The sequence below is a fragment of the Quercus robur genome, chromosome 9, assembly GCF_932294415.1.
Source record: "Quercus robur chromosome 9, dhQueRobu3.1, whole genome shotgun sequence".
NCBI lineage: Eukaryota > Viridiplantae > Streptophyta > Magnoliopsida > Fagales > Fagaceae > Quercus > Quercus robur.
Window position 1 is genome coordinate 33,542,279 of NC_065542.1, and position 26,069 is coordinate 33,568,347.

General features: G+C 36.0%; 2 protein-coding genes and 1 pseudogene across 2 annotated transcripts; all 3 read left to right on the plus strand.

Moving 5' to 3' along the window:
* The window catches only part of LOC126698150 (metal transporter Nramp5-like), an 83,658-nt pseudogene that overhangs the window by 18,276 nt on the left and 39,313 nt on the right, over window positions 1-26,069 (plus strand).
* LOC126700989 (uncharacterized) lies at window positions 6,284-8,260 on the plus strand. Its single transcript, XM_050399140.1, has 3 exons — window positions 6,284-6,503; window positions 6,999-7,254; window positions 7,318-8,260. Exons 1-3 carry the CDS (start codon window positions 6,284-6,286, stop codon window positions 8,258-8,260), a joined length of 1,419 nt encoding a protein of 472 aa, XP_050255097.1.
* On the plus strand, window positions 11,014-12,079 carry LOC126700990 (B3 domain-containing transcription factor VRN1-like). The gene is made up of 3 exons (XM_050399141.1): window positions 11,014-11,497; window positions 11,595-11,926; window positions 12,071-12,079. The coding sequence occupies exons 1-3, from the start codon at window positions 11,014-11,016 to the stop codon at window positions 12,077-12,079; spliced, it is 825 nt and encodes a 274-aa protein (XP_050255098.1).

Genomic DNA, 26,069 nt, shown 5'->3' on the forward strand with positions numbered 1-26,069 from the left:
ATTTAAATTAAATTAAATTTTCCACCTCATCACTGTTTTCTTTTTCCAATGCAAATTAGACTTCTAGCCAAATAAGGACACTCTCCCACGGCCTCTACTCTCTCCTATTTAAGAATTGCTTGCGTAGAAAACCTAAGCCCCAAAAACAATATATATATATATATATATATATATGGCCGTTGGTCACCACTATTTTTTTATTATTTTTATTTTAGATTTTATTATTAGATCTGCTATTATCTTCTTTTGCTGCAACACAATTTTCTCCTTAAAACTTATTTTTCTTCAAGATTTTTTTTGAGGGCTGCTCATGCTTCACAATTCACATATTTCACTTATGTATTGGACTCCTCTCCTTCTTCAGTCAATGCATCAAGGTTAGGGTTATTTGATTTGTTCAATAAAAATTATAGATTTGTTGCTTTTTCTGATAAGTTTGTCAATTGTTGTTTTGTTTATTTAATTGCTAGGCCTGAATCTTTTAATTAAATCTTCAAATTTTTTTAACCTTTTAAAAGTTTTAATATTTTGAATTTTAACATTTAAAAGGTAACTCATATTTCTATAATATTTCTATGTTTTGTAGACATATTTTTTTTGTTTATTATATTTCTCCATTGTGTAGTCACATAATTTTTGTTTTGTTTTAATAAATTCTTGGCTCAAAATCTTCTAATTGTTTGGTTTACGTATGAATTTTTAAGTTCATTTTTTGCAATACATTTAATTGTCTGGCCAATTTCAATAGTAGAAAAGCTATAATCATGGATTCCCTTCTTTCTATTGTATTTCTCTATTGCGTAATTATATATATATATATATATATATATTGTTTTATTTCAATACTTTTGAAGCTTTGAATCTTCTGATTTAAAAAAAAAAAAAAAAAAAATTTGGCCTTTTGGAAGTTTTAACATCATAACTTTTGGGTTTTATTTTTTCTATTATCAAAAATTATCTAGAAGATTTCAATGAATATCCATGAATTATTCTTTTTGAGGGTAACCCATCTTTATCTTATATTTCCATTCATAACTTTTTTTTCCTATATTTTTTCTTTAATTGTCCGTGTTTACGTCTCTTTTGTTTTTCTTATTTTTACTTTCATAGCGTATGTACATGTTGTGTATGTTCTTTGATTCTTTCTTTAATGATTTTTGTGTGAGTACGTGTCATCGTATCTGGGTACTTAGGCAAAATCTATAAAGACTAAAGATGCTTCTTTTTTTTTTTTTTCTTTTTTTCTTTTTTTTTTTTGTAATGAATCCTGTGTTTTTCATGACTTTAGTGAGTCATATTCTTAATGATCGAAATGGTTTTGTTTGATGTGGATTTTGTTCATATTGGTTTCAAAGTTTATTTCTTGGCTTATATTATAGATTGTAATATATTTATTCATCAAACTGTTTAGTTGAGTTTGTTTTTGAAATATCATATATTAAAATACTGTTAAGTTGATAATAATAATAATAATAATAATAATAATAATAATAATAATAATAATATAGTTTAATAAATGTCTGAAACGTATAGCTGTTAACAAATGTTTTAGCTATATGATTTTGTTTTACAAATTCAATTTTGGTGTTGTAGTAAAATAAACAAAGATTAAATTATATATTGTACTCAATACATTTCCCGTGCATCGCACGGGTTAGTGACTAGTTATACTTAATATAAGAGTGTAATTTTGATTAATTTTTCTTTCTTTAACATACAACCATTCTTTTTATCCCCAAAAGAAAAGAAAAGAAAAACAAAAGTTCTCTTGGGTATATCCAAAAAATCTCTTAGCCATGTAACTGTGTGAATACATCTCCTGCCATTGAAGAAAAGCAAAATCAATTCTAGTTAAACTCTTTGTCTCAAACTCAAACTCTTAAAAATTAAACTTCCCACCATGTTACAAATATTTGAAGTAAAAAAAGGTTGATGAAAGCTCGAAATGTGTGAAAACACTAGAGCTCGTTTAGACCCCCAATTCAAATTACGGCTTGGTTGTTTTTACACTAACTTAATACTAAGTGCGGTATAGTGTAAACGCAAGCAAACATGCAAGAGAGCTACTCTAATCCATATTTAAAGCAACACAACAGTAAAATGAAATGAACAAGAGTAGGGAAGAGAGATACAAACACAGATAACATCGAGACGTGTTATTGAAGAGGAAATCGAAGAACTCGGAGAAAAACCTCTCCGCCGCCCTCCAAGCGGTAATCAATCCACTAGACAATCAATTGGGATACATGGGTAAGCAAGAGACCCTCCAAGCCTAATCTACCCTCTGTACCTAAGCCCTCCAAGCTCCTACTCCAACAAGGCTTCTTGAAACCGTGTCTTGTCTAGCTCTCCGGATCCCGCAACAAGCTCCATGTTGCATCTGCCATCCTTGGCTTCTTCCAATGTTTCCCAACAGCACCAAAACCTCACTGGACACTCTTAAAAGGTGTGGTAAGTGTTTGGGCTATTGACCTCTCAATGGTATGGAAATGGAGAGGTAGGAGATGAGGAAAATCCACAAACAAAGGTGTAGAGAATTGTTGGATTAACAATTTCTAACTCTCAAGTGTTTTAGCTAAGGTTTTCTCTTAGAAACTCTCCCTTACATTTGTGGGTAATGTGAGTATAAATAGTATAGGCACAGAAAGTGTGTATCAAACTGGACAGGCTGGCAGAACAGAATGTCTCGTGGGAAGGCCTTACCGCGAGATACTTGCGAGACACAGCTGTCTCCATCTGGCCTGACTCTTCGCATTCCAGCATGTGCAGGGCACATGAGTTACTTCGCGGGATGCTAAGTTGCGAGCTACCCGTGAAAACACTTCATTCTTCAATAGCTTGAGTCTTCACACTCTCTCTCACTATCACACAACCCTTACAATAAATTCCCATGACAAATACAGGGAACAAAAGATTGAATAAAATTACAATCAAATTTGGCACGGAATAAAAGCCAACACAATACAAATTTGTAAATCACAACTTTACAGTTGATATCAACATTAAGCTTTTGTATCTATCCAAAAATAAATAGAGTAAACGTTGATGAGAAAAATTAAATTTTTGTGTCTATCCAAAGATTGGTAGATGAAAACTTGATAAAAATAATGTATTTGTAATCAAATTAAGATTTTTATCAACTTAAAAATTATAACAAAAGAAGGTAAACACAAAAAAATTATATCTATATTTTTAAAAAAAATTCTGAAATTTGGTGCAACCACGGCTTCTAAGTCCAAAATTTATTACATAATACATGATTTGAAAGTGTTTTAAATTTTATAAAAAATTTTCAAGGAAATATAATACATTTTACATTCAATTATTATATAAAGCTAGATATTTTGTAAATAATGTAATGTGTGGTTGAAATTTGTTTTTAGTACTGCTTACAAATGGGTCATCCCTTATACATTTTGAATAACCTAAAGAGGAAGCAAATATCAGTAAATCCATCACTCATAAAAAAAAAAATAATGCAAAACTGTAATAACATAAGGAAAATATAATTTTATAAAAACCTACCAACATTATGCTGTGAAGAGGTGATATAATTATCAATGAAGTGACTCCTCTTCCTACATAAACCTTTCCTCTCAAAGCATCACCGAGGTGGACCGAATTGACCAAAAATAGACTACCAAAATTGGCCGAACTTGATGGAATGGATCAAATTGGACCATATAGACTGAAATACGACGTTGCTTGACTTAACAAGAGTGTAGTATTAATAAATTCTATATTTGAGCTTGACAGCCTGTACATATTATATAGATAAGACGTGCTCCATGTTAGACTCAATGCCTCACATAGACCAAGCCTCACGGAATTCCATTATTTTTGGTTCTTTACTGTTGCCGCACTTTTGGTTTTAGTTGATTACCTATGAAATAACATGCGCTGCTTTTATTGGTTTCGTGCTATTTTAAAATGCAAGTTTGATGGTTTGTGATGTGTAAACTTCAAGTTTTTTCGCAGTGTGTTTGTTCACTGGTCATGGACATGGCACAATGGGATATGTCGTCGCCTATTCTCTACTCTTTAGTTGTCAGTTTCTAGATAAGTTCAACCCTCTGAACAGTTTGAAAACAGAAAACAGGACTAGATAATGTTGAATATCATTTACATTTTACAATGAAATCTTTATATCCCTGCTGTAAAAAGCCTCTGCTGGAACAACTACGAAAACTAACCGAGTTCCTGAAATGGGTATGATTCTGTAACAAATTTATATGTAATTGTCATACACGTTTTTTTTTTTTTTTTTGGGTGTCCTTTGCAATTGCCATCCTGATAGCCATTGCCTAATATGCCTCTTTTGTCTTTCCTGGCTGATTAGCTCCATGTCCTGGGTCTCCTAAAATATTTCCTTTTTCAAGTCTCCTTAATATGTCTCCGAAGAAAGTACCAATAGTACACAATGATCATGAAAGCTACTGGTTTGTTTCTTTACGTGATATTAGTATGTGCTTTGCTCCTTTGTCTTCCTTTCCAAATTAGTTAACCTCACATGTTGATAAGCCCACTGTTGCGAAGGACAACAAGCATTTGGAGATGAGTATAATTCTTCATGTGTTATGTGAAGTTGTTTTAGATATTTGACATATGCTTGACTCTTCAATTTAGTAAACATACCTGCAGGTTTTAAATTTGACTATATATGTAATTCTTTTAAAATTTCAATTTGTTGGAACTTAGAACCTGGATTTCCCCTCCCCTTAAAAGGAGATTTTGTTTCACTTTATTTTGGTGTGAGAATTCATACCAATTTTCATATATATATATATATATATATATTCTAAACTATATATAACATCCACATGCATGTACACGAGGATGAACAGCCTTATGTACTATATTATACCTATATATTTTGCTTGATGCTTGAATTTCTACAGTAGAAAGATGCTTAAATGGACATAACACAAACAAATATAATTTATAATTAACTGTTGAGGGGTGTGTAGATCTGTATGAATTGGTGGTGATAAGGGTAAAATTGTAAACATACTCATTTATTTGACGGACACAGGGTGACGTTCCAGTCAAACCCGACAGCTTGTCTTGTGCCCACTGGCAAATAACAGTAGAAAGTCTACGGCTTTAAGCTGACGAGGTTATTTGGTGAAGACTGAAAGCTGACGGCACTAAGCTGAAGGGGATACCTAAGATTGACGGTTCTGATATAATCTTGGCTTAGTCTCTATGTATACACGTATAAGGATAAGGAAACATCTTGTATCCCACGGCAAGTGTTAGTCTCATACATTAGCAAAATCCTATATGTGTGTGTGTGTGTGTGTGTGTGTGTGTGTGTGTGATAGTGACACTGTATACATATATAGTAATGTATGTATAGATACCTATGAACATATATATAAACAAACATACGTGTGAATTCCTATGATGATGATATATGCATTCATCCATAGGTATCAACAATGATGTAACAAGCAATCATGGGTTTAAATTATCTAGCTCTTTCAGTTCTGAAAAGCTTCAATGTGTGGGTTCTGAAAAAGAAAACTTGAGAGGTGAACAATTTTGTCTATTAAGAACACTTAGGATATCATTATAGTGCGTCTATAAAAGTTTTATTGTACGTTCACGTGCGTAAATATTAATTACACCATGGCTTAACATAACGCCCTATCTTCTGCATGATAACCACAATTAATTGTTTTTACTAGGTCTGCCATGGGTCGTCATTGCTTCTATGTTTACTATGATGGGGAGCAGTATTTCCATGACTTGCATGGGCTGTCCTATAGGGGTGAGTCAATGAAGAAGATGTTCATTGAGTTGAAATGCGGAACACACTTGAGAAAAATGCACCGGAAGATAATGGAAGCTCTAGGGTTGGACAGGAAGTCACATAAGATATCCATTGCGTACCATGCCCCCCAGCTACTTATGAATACTCAGGTTTTCTACAACTCAAATTCGTTGGGTTGCAATGCTGACATGGACAGTGATTAAGCAGACCCCCCAGTTCATAGCGTTCCAGTTCATAGCGTCCGACTTGTATGTAACTGTTGAGGCTACTGGGTCCCATGCTGGTGCAAGTTCGCAGCATGGCAGTGGGGTGGAAGAGCCACACTCACCTCCGCTTGATGTGCATCCTTCCTTTGTCGATGCCACACCTTTGTCCTACAACACCTAACCATGCAGTGCGGTTAATGATTTAGACAACACCAAAGAGGCTGCAGTCTTGGGCGCCACCCAAACACATGACGTGGGAGGGTCTAGTCACATAATAACACATGAACATGTCCAAGCCTATATGGATGGGGGAATTGATATTGATGCCAGCCGAGATGTGTACGAAGAGTTCATTGATACTGATGGACCAGGGGATGAAGCGGAGGTCTTAGATGGACAACATATCGAAAACAACGGGGAGGATTGCCCTACTATAGTTCCTATCCTAGAATGGTTCACATCAAACACATGTGACAATATTAATGACCCATCACCTACATTGGGTACAGGACAGCTTACAAGTTAGCATAAAGGTGACCACCCGTTGAAGGGGATGTTATTCAAGAATAAAGCCTCCGTTCAGTATGTGTTGACCCTCTACTCTGTGGAGCATAATAAGCAATACAAGGTCATCAAGTCTGACACCAATAAGCTGGTAGTGCGGTACATACATGAGGCATGTCCGTGGTCAATTCAAGCTACTTGTAGCAAGAAGCACGGGATGTGGCTGATCAGTATATGTCAGGGTCCCCACAGTTACTCATCCCTCCAGGTAGCGACCGATGGACGGATGATGGATTCAAAGTTCATCTCCATTGCACTTGAGGAGTATGTACAAAAGGACCTAACTCGATCCATAAAGGACCTGTGTAGTATGCTGCATGAGAAGCACAACCACAATGTAACTATGTACAAGGTTTGGGAAGCCAAACAGAAGGCAGTTGTGCTTATTTAGGGGGATTTTGATGAGTCGTATGCGGAATTGCCACGGTTTCTAGCAGCATTGTCTGATGCAGATTCGGACATTGTAACCACGTTAAAGTGCGACCCCCGTGTCCCAGGGACTTGTATATTCAACTCCGCGTTTTGGGCTTTCGGTCCGTGTATTAGAGGGTTTAGGCATTGCAGGCCAGTGATAAGCATAGATGCAACGTACCTCTATGGCAAGTACAAAGGAAAGTTGTTGATAGCAATGGCAACAGATGGTAACAACGAGGTTTATCCACTTGCGTTTGCCATTGTTAAAAGCGAGAGCACAGAGACCTGGGGATGGTTCTTGGCATGCCTGCTGACCTATGTTACGGACTGAACCAATTTGTGTATAATCTTCGACAGGCATCGTGGGATACAATCATGCTTCGATGACACCAGTAGGGGCTACTTGCAACCGCCCTTAACCCATCACCGGTATTGCCTCCGCCATTTAGTAAGCAATGTTAACACTAACTTCAATAGTGTGGCATTGAAGAACTTACTATGGAAGGTAGCAACTGCGAATCAAGTTAGGAAGTTTGAAAACACCATAGATTGCATCAAGAATGTCAACCTGACTATGTACGACTATCTTAAGGAGGTAGATCAAGAAAAGTGGACACTTGTACATGACCATGGGCACCGATATAGGGCAATGACAACCAACCTGTCAAAGTGCTTCAATGGGGTACTTAAGGGCGCACGTAGCTTGCCCATAACTGCAATGGCGAAGTTCACATTTTATAAGGTGAACTCGTACTTTGATGATCGTCGAAACAAAACCCTAGAGCAGTTGCAAGAGGGGCAAGTGTGGTGCAAATATGCCTATGACAAGTTCGAGGCAAATCAAGAGAAGGCAAAGCTCTATATGGTTAGAAGGATGAGTGCGCAACAACAATCGTATACAGTGGAGACATGGTCTTCACTGTTGAACACTGGTGAGGGAGCTCACACCCATAGGGTTTCCCTCATGGACATGACATGCACGTGCGAGAAATGGGAAGCAAACAAGATCCCCTATTCACACTTGATAGCAGTTTGTGCCAAGCACAACCGCGATGCCACGGAGTATATGGATCGTTTCTACCGCATGGAAGAACGATGTCACAGCTACGAGCCGATATTCCAACCACTGAAAGATAGGTTAGAATGGCCAGAGCTAGAAGAAAGGAGAACCGTGATGCCAAACCTGCGGTTGATCCGAGAGGAAGGTCAGCTGAAGTCCACTAGAATCCGCAATGAAATGGATGACGAGGATAGGGAGTTGCCAACCTCATTGTGGATTGATAATGGACCAAAGTCATAGTGTGGGTTATGTCACCAAGAGGTTCATAACCATCGTAGATGTCCAACTCGAAATGTGGAATCAACAAGCCGTGGTGCTACGTAGCAAGTAACAATTACAAGTCATAGTAATAAGGGGGTATCATACGTTATTCTTCTTTAGTGTTGTCAATTAGTCTTGTTACAAGAGGTCTAAACAGTATGAATTGAAATGTTTAGGTATGCATGATGTTAGAGGTCTAAACTACGATGATATATGTAATTGGTTAATAATGGACAAACCCCTACATTTTTAGATGTTACATTATATGAGTTATAATTAAGATTCCTGAAGTAATTTTTAGATTGGAACTATGATAGTAATACCAATGTATCAAATTTAGCTACACTTTGGGCAATCTTGTGATTACTTGTTCAAGTTGCAGTTAGTCTTACCTCCTAGCTATTGCCATTCCAAGTCTTCTGTCCCAGTTTTGGTGTTCTTTCAATCTTATTGTTTGTGGCATACATATTCTAGTATTCATGGGGTCTCTATTTCCCTAACTGTATATGTTTTGCTTTAGATTGCTAATTTTGGCCAAGGTGTAACTTTAGAAGCTCGTCATTTAAGCAGGCAAGCTTCAAGGTTCTTCTGTATTTGTCAATTCAAATTATTAATTAATGTGGGTTGTATACTAATTTTTGTGTTGGTTACTCAAAAAGGAGGTAGCCCTGCAGCAAAGGGAGGTTTGTAGTTCCAATACTGTTGCCATGTCCTGTGTGGCAAAGGTGCCAGACTTGAGATGTACCATGGATGAAGTTGTTAAAATGATTGAAGAAATTCGGCAATCATACTCAGAGAACCGGCCATCTTCTGAAGAGAACAAATCCAAGGACTCAAACGTGCAGACTCCATAATTGACTAAAACCATTGTTGGCATATGCTTTCCAAGTTTCAAGTTACAATTGTGAAGAATTCATCTAAAGCAGAATTGAACATTTTATTTTTGTACATCAATGGATTTAAATGTATAAAGGCTCTTTACTTACAAATAAGCTTGTATGGATGATTTTCTTATTCACGTATTGGAAATGAGGGAATGATTTGTTGATGGATGTGGTTGGAATTGTATGGACGATTTGATTATGGAAGTGGTTGGAAGTAGATGGATGAGTTGTTGTTTATAGTATGGTTGTGAGCAGGTCCACTTTTATGATGAATAAATAGACCAATTTAGTATGGGTGTGAACAGTGCTGCATGAGTTCTTATTCCATGCAGGAAATGTATTCCCAAATAACTCGATCTTCAATTTATCGAGTTATGTGCAAGACAAGCTGGCCACAAATTGGGCTTGTTTGAGTTACATTGCACATAACTCGATTTAGCAATAATCGGGTTATGTGAAAGACCTTTCTGGACACTTGGATTCCTCTTGGACTGCATTTGGATCAATCCAAATATCTGGGCTGGGTGTGGAAACATAGTGCACATAACTCGACTTGTGTATAATCGAGTAACACTGAACATAACTCAATTTGTGTAGTATCGAGTTATATGAAAGCCCTTCTGGACAAAAATTGGATTCCTGTGAGTTACACTGTACATAACTCGATTTAGTAATAATCGGGTTATGTGGAAGACCATTCTGGACACTTGGATTCCGCTTGGACTGCATCTGGATCAGTCCAAATATTTGGGCTGGTGCACATAACTCAACTTGTGTATTATTGAGTAACACTGCATATAACTCGATTTGTGTAGTATCGAGTTATGTGCAAGCCCAAGGACACAACATGGATTCCTTTGAGTTACACTGCACATAACTCGATTCAGTAATAATCGGGTTATGTGGAAGAACAAGGACCATTCTAGACACTCGATTTAGTACAAATATGCCTAAGAAGCATAAAAAATTCAACTTCTCAAAAAAAAAAAAACAGCTCAACACACTGCACATAACTATGACTTTTCAATGGCGGAGAGACAATGAGGATGGTCCTGCTAATCTTACCATAAAGGCCCAACACTTTTTCAAGATTATTATGCCTCAAACTCTTCAGGAAAGAAAGCTTGTAAGTATACTTAATTTCATGATCTTTTTCTCTCTGAAAATCATATGCTAATTAACGTTGTCCACTTGGTCTTATTTATTTGTGATTCTTGAAAAATTTTACATTTGTTGATGACCAAGTTCAAGAAAATTTGTGAACTTGGTTCCATGTTACATGTAGTCATAAAAACTTTCATTTTGTAATGCATAGGTTATTGCTTTGACTTTTTTTTTTTCTTATCTTTTTTTGTGGGGGTGGGGGGCTGTAACTAAGGAGTATATTGGAACAACAAGAAAAGAAGAAGAAAACAGTGCAAGGAAATAGGAGGACTTAATTCTATGTGACATGTAGTCATGTAAATCTGCCCTTTTGTAATGCGCATAGGTTATGGCTGTAGCCATGGATTTTTTGAGTTTTTGATACAGTGGAACAAAATATCCCATTAGTTTTTATTTTATTTTCTTAATTACATCTTTCTGGCACTATCTATATGGTTTTTGTCTGCTTTTTTTTTTTTTTTTTTTTTTCATCCAACAAGTATCTTCCTTGAACAATTATTAAATTATTATTATAAAAGAAAGACTAAATCCATTTTTCTTGTAATGGTACTGACTGCACAACGAGAATAGAGCTTGATTGATCGCATGTGTTTATTTACAAAGCCTGCATTTATGTTATGGAGGTTCTTTTTACAGCAGATTCCAAAAAAGTTTATAATCAAATATGGAGTTCATCTGTCAAATATGGCCTTTCTTACGATTCCAAATGGTACAAAATGGAAAGTCAAGTTGACAAAACGTGATGGGGAGATTTGGTTTCAAAATGGTTGGTGTGAATTTGCAAGTTGTCATGCTCTAACCCTAGGGCACTTGCTAGTTTTTAGATATGAAGGAAATTCACACTTTTATGTACTCATATTTGATGCCACTGCAACAGAAATAGACTATCCTTTAGATGACCAACTCCAAGTTTGTAGGATGGAAGACAATGAGAGTGATGATAACTCTCTTGAAATCATGGATGGCTTTATGCCAAGCCGAAAAACAAGGGAGAAACCACCATTACCATGCCCTCTACCTCATAAGAGGGCAAAAACCAATCCAAGAAGTTCTCATTTCCAAGCAAGGGATACACATTTCAGACCTGAACTCACTAAATCTAAAGGGTCAATGTTAGAGAAATCAAAAATGAATGCAGGGGTATCTTTTACTAGGCGAGAATCTAAAGGTTTGAATCTTACACTTTTGTAAGGAACTGGTTGATTTTGTAAGCCTATTTACTATTAATTTCATCTTCATGGCTTCATATTTTCATGTCATTTCAGGATCAACTCATGGGGTTGGAGGAAATCAAGAAGGATGCAAAAGCAGCCCGTTAGTTAAACCTGAATCTGATTGTAATCTGGATGATGTGTCTTTCTCACGTGACCAATGTCCTAAGAAAGATGGTGGTGTAGGCATGTCTACCAATCGAAGAAGGCTAAAAGCCAAGGCTCTTGTGAAGAACCAAGAATATAAGGCTCTTGAGATTAAGCAAGAATTGATGACTACTAATGGAAAAGCTAAAAGTCTTGTGAGAGCCAATGCTTTTAAATCAGAAAATCCCCTTTTCACGGTTATCATTCATCCATCACACATTAATGGCAAGGATCGTGCGGTAAGCTTTCAGCTGAACATATTGTTGGGTTTTAGAAATGCAACTCCCATTAACTTTGATTTTTCATAGATCAATTAGAAAGCATGTAGTTGAGAGTTGTTGCTGGACATAACTTGGTAATGATTTGCTTCTTTGTGTTTTTAGGGGAATTGAAGTTTCATTTATATTTAACAATATCATCTAGATATCAAATAGTATCATCTTAGGTGGTAGAAGGAAATCACATAAGAATGTAAAGTCATTATGAACAACATAGTCAAATCACTGGCATCCACATAACTGCCCTTCAACCATTAGCGTAACAAATAATAGTATTGCCTCAAAATTGCTTTTCATTCAAATGGGTTTAAATATTTTTGAAATATCTCTTATTATTTTTTGTACAGAGTTTACCCATGGCATTATCAACTACTTATTGAGAAAAGGCTTTACCAAGGACTACACCAAAGGAAGTATACTCACTGTGAAGCTCCAGGTTGTGGACCGATTATGGCCTGTGAAGTTATACATTTATGAAGGAATGTATCGGAGTTCATCATGTGTCGTATCTGCTGGTTGGTCTGCATTGCGAAGGAAAATACTTTGCGAGTAGGAGATGTTTGCGTATTTGAGCTGATTATGAGGGACGATGTTGTGTTAAAAGTCCACATTTTCAGATGCCTCGATTAAGTGGTTACTAACTTTTCATTGTAAATAATGCCTCCTATATCATCTTGGGAGCTTATTATTTTGCAACTACTATATTCAGACCTTTTTATCCCTTTTTGTTTTTGGATTGGATTGAATCAAGGTTGATGTTTTGTTCAGGACTTCTATCAATAGGATTTGTATATTTGGTCCAACAATCTTGATCCTTACGAAATCAATAATATTTGTCCCTAAGTGGTACGCAAACCATCTGAAGCAGGGACGGACCCACTAAGGGGTTGAGGGGGGCCATGCCCCCACCCCCCCCCCCCCCCCCACCCCAATTTTTTTGAAAAAATTAAATAGTATATAGGATGAACAAAAAACAAAAAACAAATAAATCCCCAATTCACCAATATCATAATTCAATAATTCATAACCAAAAAAATCTCATAGAAAAAAAAAATTCCCTTAAGGGGTTACAACAATTTATATGACTTTTTTAATTGATTTATAAACTATGAGAAAGTGAATTACAATATTTATATTTTTTTTCAAAAGATAAAATGCCAAAATTCTTTTAGAAGCCAATATTGATGACATAGCATTGCCAACTCTTAATATTGATATCTCAATTTTTTAAAATCCTCAAACAAAGTTTTGAAATACTTCATTAGTGTGATTTTCAGTTGCATCCAAAAGTATGAGATTATCATATTGGTGAGTTGGTCAACATGATAAAATCAACATTTTAATTCCAATTACCCAAAATCTGGAGATCTGAAGTCCTCTTCTTCTTCGAAAAAGGTTAGAATATCATGTTATAACTTGCAACTTTTATGGTTCATATTATATCCTTCTTGACTTAAATAATTATGAATATAAAGTGCAATTTTTTATCTACCATGATTTTTTTTTTTTAATAAACCATGTCACATGAAATTTTTTTGGTTCATGCTTTGGCCCCCCCTAGGTTCAAATCCTGGTTCCATCCCTCATCTGAAGAGTGATGTGGTAGTTCCTCAGGAGCGATGTCACAGTTCCCCGAGAGTGATGTTGCAATTTCTCCACTCGGTTTCTTTGTGGAACTCCGATATGATACTATTTGATATTCCTAAGTGATTTCTTGGGAATGATGTTGTGGTGTAGTACCATTGTGATATCGAGTTACACTGCACATAACTCGATTATATAATCGAGTTATGTGCAACACCATTTTGGGGGCAACTTGGATTTGTTTGTGTTACACTGCACATAACTCGATTCAGGAATAATCGAGTTATGTGGAAGACCCTTCTAGACACTTGGATTCCTCTTGGACTGTATCTGGATCAGTCCAAATATCTGGGTTGGGTGTGGAACACAGTGCACATAACTTGACTTATGTATTATTGAGTTAAACTACAAATAACTCGATTCTAATATAATCGAGTTATGTGCAAGACAAGCTAGACACAAATTGGATTCCTTTGAGTTAACACTGCACATAACTCAATTCAGTAATAATTGAGTTATATGGAGAACCCTTCTGGACACTTGGATTCCTCTTGGAATGCATCTGGATTAGTCCAAATATCTGGGCTGGGTCTGGGACCACACTGCACATAACTCAATTTGCGTATTATCAAGTATCTTAATAACTAGATTAATAAGAAATTGAGATATGTGATTACCCACCATTATAAACTCTCCCCCACTTCTGCAGAATTTGCAGCAGTCCGAAAGTACATCTTCGATTGCTCTCACTGCATCTGGCTAGAATCGACAATTTCCCGCACAAATTCTTCAAAGATTTTATATAGTAAGACTCTTTTAACCGTTATTGTCTTCAAAATTACACATTGGTGGTGTGTTATTCTCCAATTTTTGATTGATGCTTCAAACTTCATTGTCTATGTAGATTGTGATGAAATTAGGTGTTTGGCTAGTCAAATGCTTTGTTGTCAGTAAGGTTACTTGCTTATCTCGTAGGTTGTCTTTGACTAGTCTCCTTCCACAAAATGAACTTGCCAGTGGCTCCATACGTGTGGTAGTCCTTATGCTGTTTGTATGTCTAAATTGTACATTGTGCAATTTAATGTTTTTTGTACAAGTTGGTGAAACTTACTACATGTAGCTAGGAATTTCAAAAATGTGTCAGGTCCTACATCCACTTGTATGTTTCCTGTATAATATTATTGCTGTTAGAATGCTTGCTATCAGTGCGTGACATTATTGATCATTTTGACAAAATTCAATATGTTAACAAAATTCATTTTGGCTATTTGAGTTCCACTAAAGTTTATATACTCTAGGTCTCTATCTCCAAATTATTGACTCAGACCAAAATGCATTACAATTATTTCTCCAACTAAACAACCTGTGAATAAGAATATTATTTTTTCATTGTATTGTTGTAAACTGCTCTAGACAGTACATTGTATGGATGATTTTCTACACATAGTAGTGCGTTATTCTCCAATTTTTGTTCTCTGCTTCAAACTTCATTGTCTATGTAGATTGTGATGAAATGATCTGTTTGGCTATGAAAAAATTTCAATGGGTTAGGTAGTATGAATGTTGTGTTTATCTCTTCGTAATGCGGTTTTTGGTTATGTTTTTTTGTGAGCTGATTGTGTTTCCACTACTAACCATCAGTTAGTTATGGCTCTAAAGAGGGCAAAGAGGGGAACATCCAAAGTTGCATCCAAACCTGAAGTGGTGTTTGATCAATTAAGGTTCCTCATGCTCGAAAATGAGCAAACCTTTGAAACCTTGATTAAGCATAGGCGTATTTGGGGAGAAAGGCAAATCAATCTACATGAATTGCATCCTTTTGTCCATGAGAATCTACAATCTAGGCATTCACTGTCCCTATGTACAAACATACAACCCCCTCCAGTTGACTTAATTAGAGAATTCTATTCGAATCTCTCGATGCATGAGGATCTTGGTGGTCACAAAGTGGCATCATGCATACGTGGTATACCATTTACAATAACTAGGGAGCATGTATCTAAAGCTCTTGATGTACCTATAATTTGTACACCTACTTATCCGTACTCTAGGTCTCCTCGTATTGATGATGTTATGGATGTCCTTTGTGGACGATTAGTCACTCGGGGTTCTGACCGAAGTATTAGCTCAGGTGAGTTGACTGAGCTGAATTATATCTTCTTTAGGATAGCTTGTCACAACATTTTTCCTATCTCTCATATCCATACAATCCTTGTAGATAGGTGTTTCCCTCGTCACCAATAGTTCCATTTGTTTTCCTTCCCTTTTCATTGAAACCATTGTGGAGGTGCGTAGGAGCAACTATAAGAGGCATGGTTTGTTTTTTCTAGTTCTCATCCATAGGGTCCTCAAATATTTTGGATTAAAGAACTTTTATTCCCAAGAGTTGGTTCACATCCAAGCCCCTATAGGAGCCAAATTTCTGAAACAGCGAAGTGCTCAAAAGAAGTTTGTTAACCCCAGTGTTGGTTCATCCAAGAGACCACGAGTACGGTCTAATACTGGAGATGTTCCAGATGAGGACATGCATGGGGATCCCATAGCTGCTGTTATCGAGGATGGTGATGATTAGGTAAATGTTGACACTGCTGCTGCAACACATATAAGCCCTCCTCCTCCCTCTCTTCATGCTATGATGGAGACCATTATGACGACTCAGGCAGCCCATGGGCAGCTTCTAGATGGTCTTCTTGCCAAGGTTACAACTCTGCGAGCGGACTTAGCTGACTATAGATGTCCTGTTCCACCTTCTCCACCACTTGACTCTTGATGATTGCCATTGGCCATTGTACCCAAAGGGGGGACGAATTTTTTGTAGTTGTTGTAGCATATTTGGAGAATTGTGTGACAGTTCTATGAAGTGACTTTCAGCCAGTTGTATATTTTGTTATTTTAGTGGCAATTTGAAGAACATGGTATCTGTGGAAAGTAATTTGATATATTAATATGATGGTTAGTTTCATGCCCATCATTACTATTATTAGCATTATTGAAATGGTTCTAACTGTAAGAATTTTTGATGTTATTATGTGATTCTCTATAATATCAAGTAGATCCAAAAATGTAAATAAGATTTATTTCATAATTCTGTACGGCGCTCACGTGTTATTAGATTATAGTAATTATTAATACAAATTGAAGGTTTGTGAAAGCACAATTGGTTTACAGGGTTTGATATTGCTGATGAACCACCTAGGAGATTTTCCTTGGAGTAATGGCTCAAGCTATATCTTGACTTCAGACAACTGTTTTTATTGGAGGTTTTGCTTTTCAGTCATGTATTTTCCATTGATTGGATATTGTTGTCGCTCTTAAATCAGCAGTTATATTATTATGAATTTGGTCCCTGTCTGGACTGTACCTCATGCATCATATTTCCATTACAAAATTTATTGATCAAACCTTGCAGTGCAGACTCATCCAAAAAGAAAAAAAGGGACACTTGGCATGACCTTATGCCCTCTGGCATTAGGTTTAACATTTTTTTTTAATCAAATATTGAGTGTATTGATTTGGCGCTATTGCAGTGGAGTATACAAATGTTAATCCTATAGAATGTTAATCTTCATCATGTTGTTCAATTGTTCCATGCATCACACGGGTTAGCAACCAGTAATAGTCATAATAACTACAATAGCAATAATAACTATAATGGGCGCCAAGTCATTCCCAAGAAAAAAAAAATTAGAGTAACTGGATACGCCAGCTACTTTTGCACCAAGCCTAGTCCTATCAAACTGCTTCACGTGAATATTTACACAAACTTTCTCACAGTACCCTTATCAGCTCGTTACTGTTGCCCCGATTCGAGTCATATCAAACCGAATCACGTGAAAACTACATGTACTGTTTAAAAACTATTCCACGTTTATAGAGTAGTAAATTAATAATTATAAAAAAATGTAAATTGAATTTCACATAGAATTATATAAATGATAAATATAATTTATGATGCAACAGAAATTTGTTTACAAGGATGATAGATAACAACCACTTCATGTGATGTTTCAATTGGGTAACTATTAACACGATACATCAAATATATAATAATACCCTCTAAAAAAAAGTGGCATAAATTTCAATTTACAAAAATAGCGTAAATTACATAGAAAAACTTGTTTACATAATACCCTCTAAAAAGAATTAGCTTAAATTACAGTAGAAAGAAAGTAGCATAAATTACCACTTCAAGCAGCTTAATTCCCTTAAAACCCAACCCCAAATTAACCAATCACGCACGCATTCGCTCTAGCCTGCAATGCCTCCATAAATTCCTTGGTCCCAGACCTCGCAATTGCACCCAAATTGTTCACCAAATCTAGTACCCAAAAACCAGAAAAAGTGTTAGCCATCTAAAATTACATTAAATATTACGTTATTGGACCAAAATAGAGAAGAATAATATATAAGTACCTGCACGCATAAGTAGAGAGAGTCTTGTTGAATCAAATCATGCACAATGAGCTACACACGTAAATGCAAAACCAAGCAGTCTTAATTCTCATCCAAGTAGCTTAATTCCCTTAATAAAATACCGTAAATTCCACACAAAAAAAAAAAGTAGTTTACCAATATTATTTTTCAAGCAGCCATTTTAGGCACAAACCCACCAATTTAAAATCTCGAAGTCAACCACAATAATGAGCCATCGTGAAAAGATAGAACCTAAAAAGTTGTTGGAGCCTCTAACAGTAAATGTCTTCAATCTAAAGAAAAATAAATGAGGATTTAGAGCTAAATTAAATGCCTTCAATCTGAAGAAGAGTGAGAGATAGAAAGTGAGATAGAAACTGGTAGTGTATGTGAGTTTGTGGGTCTTAAAGTGTAGGAATTTTAATTTACATATTTATCCACATTACTTGAAAATTTGTAGGTGGGTATGATGAGGGTATTTTGGGCAATGTATTAGTGAGAGTTACAGTTGCATTGTTACCTGATTGTCCCTTAGTTTTGTCTCTACTTAAACATAGGGGTGTGAGGGCATTTTTGAACTAAAATATGAGAAATCCAAACAGGGGAAGCCCCTTACATAATAATATAGATAACAATGAGTTGAAGATAATAAACATTGTGATAATAAACACTGCGAAGTTTAATGTTTTGTGAAGGACTAAACACAATTAAATAGATATAACAGTGAGCTCAAGCCACCAACATCAAAGTTCTGAGAGCAAAGTGGTGCTTTTAACCTGTAAATGTTTATGGGATGTGATTGTTTGAGAGCTCAGTTTTAGGGTTCAAGATGGTTTTACCATGTGCAATCTCTTCTAACCAACAGTCACGGATTATGGGAAGAGCGTTTTGACTGGCATCCTTGAAAATGACCAACGATAATAAACACCTTGATGTTTAATGTTTTGTGAAGGACCAAGCACAATTAAACAAATATAACAGTGAGCTCAAGCCATCAACATCAAAGGTATAACAAATTTCAAAGTCAGTTCCAGTTGGGCTTCACTTCAAATTGGCAAGTCTTTGATTTAGCTACCATAATCGAACGTATATGACCACAATGTTTAATTGAATAGTCGAGTAAATATGTATTCCAAATCTGCAATGTCACATTAATTGGCTATGATTACAAGAGACATTTCAGTGTTTCAGGCTGTAGGGCTGTGTAATTTGTAAGAGTGATGGTTCTGAGAGCAAAGTGATGCTTTTAATCTCTAAATGTTTAATGACCAAAGATAATAAACACCATGATGTTTACACACCGTGATGTTTAAACACCTTGAAAATGACCAAAGATAATAAATAGTGTGATCTTCAGGATCTGTTTTGTGAAAGACTAAACACAATTAATAAATTAATATAGTGAAATTTCAGCATGAAAGACGAAACACAATTAATATAGCGAAGTTTCAAAATGACCAAGTTCAAACTTTGAAGGCACGTCACCAACCCGCTGTTGTAGCACCAACTATAGTCATATCAAACTCCTTCAATCGCAGCACATGCGCCAACAAACGCGGCTGTTTAGCAAAGTCATGTTTACAATTCTGCACGTGCTGCTCAACAGCTCAGCACTGTTTCACACCCACACTCACGTGAATACACAATTGTGAAATTGGATGCACAAATGTCCCATTTACATCTAATGTTGCAACTACTACCCACCTTTGATGTTGTTGGGAAATTTAGACCCCGATTGATATAATTAGATAGTTTTAAACCCAAGTTGTTAATTAGATTTATTATGAATAAACCTTGATAAAACAAACTAACATCAATACCATGTCAATATCATGCACAGCAGAAAAGTAAATAAGACAAGATATGATGACCTAAGAAAGCCAATGAAAAAAACTAGTTTTACAGTAAAAAACCTGAGGGGAAACCTTCCCGAAAAGCAATCCACTATAAAAAAGATAAATTTCAGATCTAGTACAAAACCTTTGTCCCTAGACTCTACAATCCCCGTAGATGAACTTATAGTAGAAACCTTCTACCGCTTCAGAACCTTTGAACTCTTCAATATATAAACGCCACCCTTTTTGTTGCACGGATCCTAGTACATGACTAACCACAATGCACGATTCCCAGTACGTGACTAACACACCAACTTAAGGAAGAAGAATGTTGGTTGCAAAGTTCTTCACTTCATCAACAATGAAGATCAAGAAACACATGGTTACAAAACCCTAAGGCGCAAAAGACGCAATGGCTTCTTTCGGAGAGAATAAGGCTTCGGTCACCTTTTGCATATGTTCTCCTTGTATTCTCTTTTGTGAAAGCCTTTAAAATAAGCCTTATATAGGTTTAGGGTTGTGAGAAAAGAAACCCTACACAAATACATAAGCATGAGTTAAAAATCAGATCTGAAAATCTGAATTTCGTAAAGCTCGATCAATTGAGAGGTGTCGAGCAGGTGTCGAGCTTTAATGAATCAGCACTTTTTCACTTGTTTCTTGGACAGATTTGCATGGCTTCCACACTTGATCTTAAAACAAAGTTTCTTGAAGTATTAAACACATCCTAGATATACCCAAATACAAGTAAAATGCGTTTTGTCAAAGGATTAACCAATTACATAAAATAGTGACATATGTTCCTAACAAGTGAATCACATATGTCCTAACAATCTCCCCCTTTGGCAATCTGTGACAAAACCACAACAAACAAATGAGATATAAGAGAAGTCATAAATCACTCAACTCATATTCACTTCCTGAATACAATAAAATCTATCCTAACACAAACTTTTGAAAAACTTTGCAAGAAGAGAGTTTATGGCAAGTAGACTTTGACAACCTGTATTTCTGAAACACTTTAAACAAAACTCATCAAGGCATCTTTATGTGAAACAGAAATAATAGATTGCATACAAGTAATAAGAACCATGTGTATAAAGAGAGAAAAGAAACAACACACGTAAAGGTAAAGGTAGGTGAAGAAGACATACATCATCATATATATATCAAAGATAAGCACAATGTATGTAAACATGGTCACAAGACCGGTGTACAAGAAGAAGGAGGTAAGCACTCCCCCTAACAAGATGAAACACATCCTCCCCTTACAGAGGCATGTATTTCTCCCCTAACATGTAGACTCTTCAAAAAGAAACCACATATTCTCCACAATTTCTCCCCCTTTCTGTCATGATTGACAAAGGGTACAAGAAGCTAGAACGCTTCACTCGGGAAATATAAAGATAATCAAAGATGATCAAGGGGGCACCAAGAATCCATAAAAATGCATGAATGTAATGAAACAATATGCTATGGATGACAAGATAAAAGAAATATGCAAAACATGTGAAAAACAATGCATGCAAGAGGATCTCGATAGATCGAGAGGTGTTGAGAAGCTATCGAGCCAACCTCGATGGATCGAGAAGCTGTCGAGAAGCTATCGAGGAGACATGAGATTTCTCGATCAATCCACCTAGCTGTCGAGAGGTGTCGAGATTGTGATAAAAATCAGCTGAAGATCCCGATAGAAAAGCCAAGTGTCGAGAGGTGTCAAGGAGCTATCGAGATTGCTTAAAAACAGTTTTTCAAAGAAGAGAAAAACACAAACATGAATGCAATCAAGCATGCAACTTAACCAAGGATCCAATCAACATTTTAAATTCTCAAAATCATCTCTCAACAACAATTTTAAGCTCATAGATCCCAAAAACACACACACACACACACTAAACAAGTCTAACTAATTTTATATTTCAAAAATAAGTCAAGACAGTTTAGTGAGCATACATTACACACATGTAAACCTTGTGATGGCCAAATCACATTATACCTACACATGTATCAAGAGTAGCAAAGAATATTGCGTGTTATGTGTAAAAAACATCGCAAGATTGCATAAGTATATACATATTATGACGATTTGAGATATGAGAAAATCACTTTAACTCATACACAATCATAACTGTTTGATGGGGATTATCACCTTCAAGGTACATCCTATAACTCTCACATCTCCTAGAATACATGCTAGCAATCATATTTAAAGCATTTTGATCTTTTTGCTTTATTTTTCTTTGCATATTTTTATTTTTAAGCAAATCATGCATGGGCATAAAAGAGAGAGAAAAGAAATATCCAATTATGTTAAACATTTGACATTCCAATTTTGTTATGCCAAAGTACACAAATGTCATTTCATGATTGGTGGGCAACAGTAGTGAAATGGTTATTTATACCTTTCTCTTAGGATTTTCTAGTCCTTCCCGTCAAAAAGAGTGATACGAGTGTTAAATACAAGAGATCACTTAACCTTACTCATCACAAACACAAGCCACAAAGCTCACTTGCTTAGTTGTGCATAGAGATGCTCATCTAAGCTACAAGAGATACAAAGTTTAGAAAACTTTGTTTCAATGGTCATCCAAGATACACAAGTACCAATGTACACAAACACACTGTTTTTGTATTTTTCTGATTTTTCAATTTTTTTTTTTTAAATTTTGAAAACAAAAAAAAATAAAAACTAAACAACTAAACAAAAATAGAAAAACATCATGAAAGCATGAAAGAAAGATGCATATGCATGAAGGCATGATAGAAGGGTGCAGATGCATGAAAGCATGATTCCAAAAGTAGATAAGAAATCAAGCAAAGAGAGTCCTACTTTAGATAGAAAGAATTAAAGCAGAGGACAAACAAAAAAGACAATTAAGTCTTAGGCTCCTTTCTCACCCACACAGCACGAGTCTTTGGCCGTGAAGATGAAAAGGCACATGTCCTAATATGTCTACTAAAGGACATAGAAGAATTAGAATTCTCTTGAAATTGAGTTAAAAAGTTCAAAACTTTTAATAACTCTCCAAACAAAGGTGTAAGTCCTTGAGAGGAAACCTGTGACTGTTTGGACAATTGTTTATGAGGATATAACTTAAAGCAATTAGGACGAATGTGTCTAAAAACACAACAATGGTGACAAACATGAGGTCTAACAAAGAATTTAAAATTAGCCATATCAGTTTTGAATTTCATACCTTTATCACATTTCTCATATTGGGGCACAAAGACAGTCCTTAATCCAAAAGCCATGGAAGAGGAGAGGCCAGAGGAAACAACATATCCTAAGCCAGTCTCATCAGAACTAGGCTTTTGAGCACTCAATACCTCATCAAGCTTTGCACTAGACATCCTCTCTATTTGAGTTCTAGCTTGACAAAGCTCAACTTGAAGATTCTTGATCTTATTTTCTAATGAGGTGTTCTCCACAAAAAGAGTCTCAACTAACCTTGTAGTCTTATCTAGTTTGACTAACAGATCCATTTTTTTAGCTTTTACCTCATTAAGCTTTTTTCTACAAAAATGAGAAGTCTTTAAGATTTTATGAATTCAGTGCATAGCTTATCATAGGCTTCCTGAAGGGTCATCTTCTTGGGTACTTCATCAACAGAAGAATCCTCACTGTTACTAGCACTCTCCATAATCACCTTATTGGTTGAGGCAGCAAAGGCCATCACGTGACTACATTCATCCACATACTCATCAGAAGAGTCATTCTCAGTATCACTCCAGGTAGCAACCAATCTTTTATCTTTTGACTCCTTGGTCTTTTCCTTCATGAGGTAGTTTGGGCACTCTATCCTCATATGACCAAAACCTTTGCACTCATGGCATTAGATGAGGGGTTTCTCATTCTTGCCCTTCCTTGAGGATTTAGGTTTCCTAGGAGGTTTCTCCTTATCCTTTTTCCTAAACTGAAGAAGCTTGATAATCTCATTAGTTATGAAGGTTAGATCCTCATCCTCATCATCATCTTCATCATCTTCATCTTCACTTTCATCTTCATCTTCAGAGTCCTCAATCTCTTCCTCTATACCCTTAAGAGCCAAGTTTCTACTCTTTCCACCTTTTTCCATTGAGCCTAATCCCATCTTTAGAGTCCTCAATCTCTTCCTCTTCATCTTCATTTTCACTTTCATCTTCATCTTCAGAGTCCTCAATCTCTTCCTCTATACCCTTAAGAGCCAAGTTTCTACACTTTCCACCATTTTCCATTGAGCCTAATCCCTTCTCATAGGTTTGAAGGTTTCCTACAAGCTCAGTCAAAGGAATTTGATCAATGTCCTTGACTTCTTCAATGGCAGTGATCTTGGCATGGAATCTTTCAAGTAAAGATATAAGGATTTTCCTAACAATTTTGGATTCCGCAATAGATTCTCCAAGATTGAAAGCAGAATTCACAATATCCTTGAATTTAGCATAGAACTCATCAAAGGTCCCATCCTCCTCCATCCTTATTTCTTCAAAACTACTAATGAGTCTTTGAAGCTTCACAGTCTTTACTGCCTTGGTACCTTTATAAGTGGTCTGAAGAATGGACCATACTTCCTTGGCAACTTTTGTGGATAATATTTTCTTGAATTCCTCATTGGTCACCCCACAAAACAAAGCATTCAAGACCCTACTATTGAAATTTGCCGCTATGATTGTTGCTTCATCCCAATCTATCGGCGCTTCCTTCGGCTTAATCCAGCTAACTTCAACAGCTTGCTATACCTGTTCACCTAGAGCATGCAAAAAAACTTTCATACGAACTTTCCAGTACACATATTAGTGCCATAAAATAAATGAGGAATCAAAAGAGATTATCCACGATCCATGACAACAGGGGTCAAGGATTACACTCAGGAAATTAATCCAATCAGAGTGTACTCGCTCTGATACCACTTGTTGGGAAATTTAGACCTCGGTTAATATAATTAACAAGTTTTAAACCCAAGTTGTTAATTAGATTTATTATGAATAAACCTTGATAAAACAAACTAACATCAATATCACGCACAGTGGAAAAGTAAATAAGACAAGATATGATGACCCAGGAAAACTAATGAAATAAACTAGTTTCACAGTAAAAAACCTGAAGGGAAACCTTCCCGAAAAGCAATCCACTATAGAAAAGAGAAGTTTTAAATCTAGTACAAAACCTTTGTCCCTAGACTCTACAATCCCCGTAGATGAACTTACAACAGAAACCTTCTACCGCTTCAGAACCTCTAAACTCTTCAATATAGGAACACCACCCATTTTGTTGCATGGATCCCAGTACGTGACTAACCACAATGCACGGCTCCTAGTACGTGACTAACACACCAACTTGAGAAAGAAGAATGTTGGCTGCAAAGTTCTTCACTTCATCAACAATGAAGATCAAGAAGCACTTGGTTACAAAACCCTAAGGCGCAAAAGACGCAGTGGCTTCTGATGACTTGCATAATTGAGTGTAATTTATCACTTCTCAATTTTAAACTTTAGTCTAATTTTATTTATTTTGATGATTTTAGACTTGATTTTTGTTATTTAAATTTTATTCCAGATTTGAAGAAAATAAAGATTTATTCAAATAAAAGAAATGTGAAGCATCTAGAGAGAATATTTTTTGGCCTTGGAAGTTGGCAAGAAACTGAACATAAAGGCAGGTGCTGAAGGAAAAGAGAAGGGCTGAACTAAAGAAGCAAAACGTTTTGGGCTTTGGGCTCAAAAACGGTTTTGGGTTGAAAAATAGAAGGCTGAACTTAAAAGAGCAACACGTCTATAGAAAAGAAGAAGTGAGGCGCTAAAGACAAGAGAAAGGGGCGCTGAACAAAAGCAACAAAAGGAGGCGCTGAACTGAAATAAAAAAGGTGTGCTGAAAATAGAACAGAAAAGAAAAAAAAAAAAAAGAAATGTGTTGGGCTGAACTGAAAAACGTTTTGGGCTCAACACTTGGGCTGAAAAAAGGGCAACACGTCTAAAGAAAAGAAAGGTGAGGCACTAGAAAGTGAGAGAGACGGCGCGCTGACCAGAAAGGAAGAAAAGAAAAAAAAGGCACTGAAGTAGAAAAAGGAAGAAAGGTGCGGCGCTGAAGTTGAAAGAAAGAGAGGGCTGGAACAGAGAATTTTTCAGCATTTTATTTTCTTTCCAATCTTCTCAAAAAAAATTATGGTGAACTCGTTTGTGTTGGATTTAATTTTTAGCATGAACTAAACTTTCTTTATTCTAGGAAAACGATGTAATCTAGTTTCGAACTATGCTTGCTTTTCTATGTTAATTTGAACAAATTCTCTTCATGTTTG